Below are 5,925 nucleotides of genomic sequence, written 5' to 3'. Positions count from 1 at the left end.
TTCATCCCAGAGGCAGCATCGATCGGCTTCAGTTAGCAGCAGTAGCGAAGGAATCGCTCGATCGGGTTCAGTTAATAGCCATCGATCGATCGCTCGGGTTCAGTAACGCGTAGCCTGCAGTGCAATCGCTCGGGTTCAGTTAGAGCCCAACGCCTCGCTCGGGTTCAGTTAGAGCCAACGCCTCGCACACACGCGCGTACGTGTACGAGAGAAACGCGCATCGCTCGGCCCCCGACCTCCCACCGTAACCGGGAACTCCCCGAAATTTTCCTCCCCCTCGCTTCTATCACGGTTTTTTCCGTCATGGACGGCCCAAAGAATGTCATGCAGCTGCGTCTCCGGCCCGCCCAGGACGAAAAGCCCATTTTCTGTCATGATTTTTTGTTATAGAAGTAGGAGCCCACCACATCTATGATGATACCTGGTTTTGTCACAATTATCGTCATAAAAGTGTCATATGTATGACAGATTTTTTTTTCGTTCGCCCCAAAATGTCACGGATGTGTCTTTTTTTTGTAGTGCATAAACATAGACTCAAGAACATAGATAAGATTTCTCAACCCAATTTTCTCCACTTTTTAATGCACTTAATGACTTAAGTATAGTAAACAAGCCCCTAAAAATCCCAAAATTTTACATGCAGCATCTGATGATTTATGTTGACTGTAGAAGAACTTTCAAGACCAAAAAATGAAGCAACTGACACTTCGCCTTTAAGTCCGACGTATTTTCTCTCGAAACCATGGTTCTTACTTAGAGATGCTTTAGTTTCCAAGCAATGCACATCACAAATTTTGAGAACCTTCTCAAAATTTTACCACAACATATAGGGATCATATCATGAGACCACACGGGGTTTCATGTTTTCCAGACTTTGTTTGTATTTTTGAAAATTGAAAAAATAATAAGCTCCATGGTCGGGGTCGAGTCTTGACACTAGAATATTTGGAACTCATTTTCTTTTCTTGTATAAGGCCTAAAAACATACTGGAGAACACAAATAAGATTCTTAACCCGTTTTGGTCAACTTTTCATGCACTTCTACTTCCTCTGTAAAGTAATATAAGACCTTTTAGATCACTCAGAGGGAGTAGTTTAAAATGAAACTATATCTGTTAAATGCCTAAAATGCACTTAATTGCTTAAACAAAGTAAGAACTTTTAATATAGGACATCGCTAATTTTCCCACATGGAACACATTACATTGTGTTACTAATGAAAAAAAACACATTTTCGAACCATTAGCTGATTTGAAGACATGAATTGCATTTCCTATTTATCATATTTATCGAATAATATTCAATTTGTCATTCTTGGAGGTCTGCTCTTCAAAATCCAAATATACACATGCATTTTATTGCTTTTCAATTATTTGTCAAGTGTCCTATAAAAAATACTGTAAAGACTCAAGATGGCAACGGCTAATTGTTACCTGCGTCCCCGTGGGTGATTACACTATTAGGGGATGGGGAATGTGCCAACTTTAATGCCTACGGGGAAGTTGGTGGGTCAAATACCCTACCCAGCGTGCAAGACGGGGATGGGGATGGGGAGGAGGATGGGATAGCATTACCCGTGCCTGTTATCCTCCTTGCCCGTGAAGGCCTTATATGTGGGCTATCGGGCTCTACAATTAGTAGATTGTAGGTAATTACTACCCTTACCTATCCAAATTCCCGCCCATCCCACCTCTTTGGCCCAATAAGCCATAAAAAAATCCTTAACCTAGCAACAACATATCATTTATTATCTTGAAGTGCTATTTTTTCTACTGAAATGCTATTGAAGACTGTTGTTGATTGCGTATATGAGTTTTCTCATGGGGATGAAAACCCGATGGGGATGGGGATGGGGATGGCAAACTCTTTATCCCCGTAGGCGAGTATGGGGATGGGGATGGGATTCTAATACCCACCTGTGTAATCCCCACTGCCAGCTTGAGTAAAGACCCTGGTTTGCCGAGTGTAATACTTGGCAAAGCACCTATTTGTCAAGTGTCATTTTCTTGAAGAGTGTCATCGCTGCTACACTCGACAAAGGGCTTGTTTGCGGAGTGCCTGACAAAATACACTTGGCATATATCATTTTTCCTGTAGTGGTATGCTTCGGTTTAGCTCTTCCTGGTTGTGTTGCTTAAAAGGGTAGTTTAAATATAAATTATGATTTTATGAGATGTGCCATGCATTTAAATTTCTAGCTTGGGCATGTTTTGCCCACTCCCAAATCTGATCTATATGCTACTTCATCTATTTCTTTTCTTTTTTGTGAAAATGATCAGATCTATTATAAAAGTTCACTGGAAGTACAAGGCATCTCAAACATAATAGAAAATTACATCATGATTCTGAGACCACCGAACGACCACTGTTGCCGCCAGAACGAGCGGTCGACGCACCGCTGTCGCTGCTCCCCTACTGGAGCCATAGTGTCTACTCCCTGTGTAAAGAAATATAAAAGATTTAGATCACTACTTTAGTGATCTAAACACTCTTATAATTCTTTACGGAGGGAGTACTATTTTTCTTTAAATCAACTTTCGTAAACTTCGACTAAATTTACAGCCAAAATATCTACGATATGAAATAAATGTAATTAGATAGATCACGAGACATATTTTCACATATATTTATTGGATGTTATTTATGTCATTATTTGATATACTTGGTCAATTGTGCAAGGTTTGATCTTGGAAAAAAAAATGCAGTATGATACAAAATAATGAAAGCAGTTCACGGAACACGACACGGGCGAGAGAGAAGCACACATGTGCCATTGCTCTTCTCATATTTGGAAGATAATCCTTTATATGTTGATCTTAACTCTCCTCCACTTTCGAGGTGGTACTGAACTTTCCTTCGTGTCATGTCATGGAACCCCACATGGCCTTCCGAGATTTATCCACGAACTTTTTGTTATATAGACCTAAAGCCCATCTAACATTTAACAATTGGGGAGCAATGGAAGCTCATCGCGGAATACAAACCGTAATGATAATCCTTAAAGCGCATTGAGTCTCGAGTGCTCCTAAACGAGGTTCTCAACGTCGGTTAAACCTACTGGCGCTCGAAAGCAAGCCTAGTGGGCTAGCCCATTAAATCTTTGCTCGATCGAACGAGACACTCGCTCACATCTCGCCCCTCAACAAAAATCTCGCTGGTTGGCTGGTTGACTGATTGACTTGCTGACCTGACTGTTGACTTTTGAATAAAGTTCATAAAATTTTAAAAATGTAAATCTAAAGAGTTCAACTTTTTGAAAAAGAATGCAAACTTGTAAAAGTTCATAAAAATGATTAAAATTTCACGACTTTGAGAAAAAGTTCATGAATTTAAGAAAAGTTTCATGAATTTGAAAGCACACGAATTTGGGAAAAATGTGAAACTTGAAAAGGTTCATGGAATTTGAAAAATAATAATCATAAAGATTGGAAAAATTCTCGAATTTGAAAAAAAGTTCAATCTTAAATTTCATGCATATGGTTTTTTCATGAATTTAGAAGTTGAGAAATTTGGAAAAAATTCAGGAATTTGAAAATGTTAGCGAGTTTTGAAAATGTTTGTAACATGGAAAAAGTTCGCAAAAACAATACAAGTTCATAAATTTGAAAAAATATAAACTTCAAAAAGATCACAAAATTTTGAAAAAGTTCATGAACGTGAAAAGTTTTTTGAATTTGAAATTTTTTCACACATTTGAAAAAGAAAGAAAACTAAAAGGAAAAGGAAATTAAAAAGAAATAATCAACATGGGAAATAATCAACGAAAACGAAAACCGAGTAAAACCCATGCCAGGAAAGAATGTAAGAAAAAAAACCAGAGAAACCAGTAGAAAACTGTGGGAAATAATCAAGATGGGCCGGCCTATTTGTCACGTAGTGTTGGGAGGGTGTGCGCCAGGTAGCGAAATTGCCTATATCTGGTGCTTGAGGCGCCAAATAGGATCTGGGTTGAGTCTCTGACATTGGCAGCAAGTAGGATGCTTGAGTTAGCTGGCTGCATTGCTAAGCCGGAACAAAATACTATACTTTTCTTTGTGGCTTGCTGAGGACACTTAACACTCGGGTCTTTGAACACTTTTTACTCTGAAGGACGCGTCTAAAAGAAATCTAATGCGCTTCAGGGTTTCAACTTTCAAGGTTTTGTTGATGTACTATTAATCTAGGAGTATAATCTCTGGAAATGATATATCCCGTATCGTTCGGGATTTTACCATGGCAAATCAAACGTTTTCGATGGTAATTTTAGTGACGCGAGGATGGAAGTTTAGTTGACACGCACGGTAATTTCTGGCAGAAAATACATTGAGCAAGGAGTTGCCATGCTTGCCAACTAATCTTGCCGTACTCGTGTCACTAAAATTGCCATCGAAAGTGTTCAATTTGCCATCGTCAAATTCCGAACATTCGGAATTTATTGGGGTCATAATCTAAGCTCCAGCAGACTGCCACAATATGTTCAAGCTTCTGTGTATGGTGCTATGATCTAGCTTGCGGTTCATGCAACTGTGGACTGATGGATTCTCTTGAGTTACTTTTAGTTATGTAGCTGACTCTTAATTTATCTGCAATGAACTTTTTTGTTAATAGATTACTTTGATGGAATGGGCTGTTAATCATTTGTTAACTATATAATGCTGAAGATGATGTCCACGGTTTGGTGTGTGCCATGGCCCTGATAAGCAAAGACCATTTTTTTATCACAGACAAAGACAAGGCAGCTATTTGGTCTCAAACCAATTGGTATCCCTGGTTACTTGGCACATGGATATTGGCAGCCAACCAAGTGACAGCCAATTAATTGGCTGCCGGCGATGCCAAAGCATCTGCAGCCAGGGCCTCAAACCAAGGCGCACATAGGTCCAAATAGAGCAGCGAATAGTTAGGTCAGCACGGACAGAAAAGGATAGGGATACTTGTGTTATCACATAATGGGCCAAATCACAGGTGGGGTTTGGAATTTTGGATGTATGCAGTTCTGGCAATAGGCGAGACTCAAATCATATATCAACTTCACCACTACTACTACTACACAAAAGGAGACCGACAAGGAAGACCAGAATTACAATCAGAAGTTCACTTATCCAAACGAGTGTCTGACAACCCTCACACCATACATACACACTTCAGAGTTTTACGAGATACCCATCGTGATGGCCCAGGGGGCCTGGGTACCTCTTACAAGGTCTTATGGATAGTATGTATATAGCAAAATTAAACGACCATACTTTCGCAACCATTCTTCTTCAGGCGATGCTTGTCCTCCTCAAGATTGTGTAGGACTTGGCGTCACGCAGCAAAACCACTTCTTCTGCGCAATGGAATAACGAGATTAATCGAAAATAACAAATGCAATGATCATAACAGATAAGAACTAGCGCTATATTTCCATGTGGTAAAACAGAAATAAAACGTTGATCCTGAAGCATGAAGGGACATACTGAATTTGCCTTGGTGGCATAAGCTTCCACCCTCTCAGTCCTGGCGTCTTTGCAAGGGGATTCGGTATCTTGTCCATTCCCAGCCTTCTTCTCATCCCTGGCTTTGTTGAATATAACAGTGAACCCATCAGCAGAAGCTGGGTCGTTGACGTCCCATTCGCCAAACTTGGGCAAAGGGCGACCAGATTCCTCCTAAAAAAGAACCATGATCCATGTCAAAGGAAATAACGCAAGAATAAACTAAATGAAGTCCTACTGTTGAAATAGTGCACGAGCATTTCCCTCAAATATCAACTAACTGTTCATTGTACATGAAAAGAGGAGAGCAAGCTGCTGAGTACTGTATTAGATTGAGCAGAAAAGACAGACTTTGTGAAGCAGCGGAATGCAATAAAAGAACTAAGCTACACATAAGAGGAAGTATATGATTGCTCTCTTAGCTTTCTTTCTTTCGGTAAAACCCTGGGTCTTCCATGAAAAAAAAGGC

At 39.8% G+C, this 5,925-nt stretch overlaps 1 protein-coding gene across 1 annotated transcript in view; it reads right to left on the bottom strand.

Moving 5' to 3' along the window:
- Positions 1-5,059: 5,059 nt before the first annotated feature.
- LOC123165937 (protein NOI4) overlaps positions 5,060-5,925 on the bottom strand; it is a gene marked incomplete at its 5' end in the record, with an annotated part of 2,831 nt that continues 1,965 nt past the window's right edge. The window contains 2 exon segments of the mRNA XM_044583699.1: positions 5,060-5,308; positions 5,439-5,630. Coding sequence (XP_044439634.1) covers positions 5,264-5,308; positions 5,439-5,630 — 237 coding nt within the window. The 3' untranslated portion in view covers positions 5,060-5,263.

Source organism: Triticum aestivum, chromosome 7D, assembly GCF_018294505.1.
Source record: "Triticum aestivum cultivar Chinese Spring chromosome 7D, IWGSC CS RefSeq v2.1, whole genome shotgun sequence".
Classification (NCBI taxonomy): domain Eukaryota; kingdom Viridiplantae; phylum Streptophyta; class Magnoliopsida; order Poales; family Poaceae; genus Triticum; species Triticum aestivum.
The sequence above is the reverse complement of the archived record's forward strand: the minus strand, read 5'-3'. Positions and strand labels throughout refer to the sequence as shown.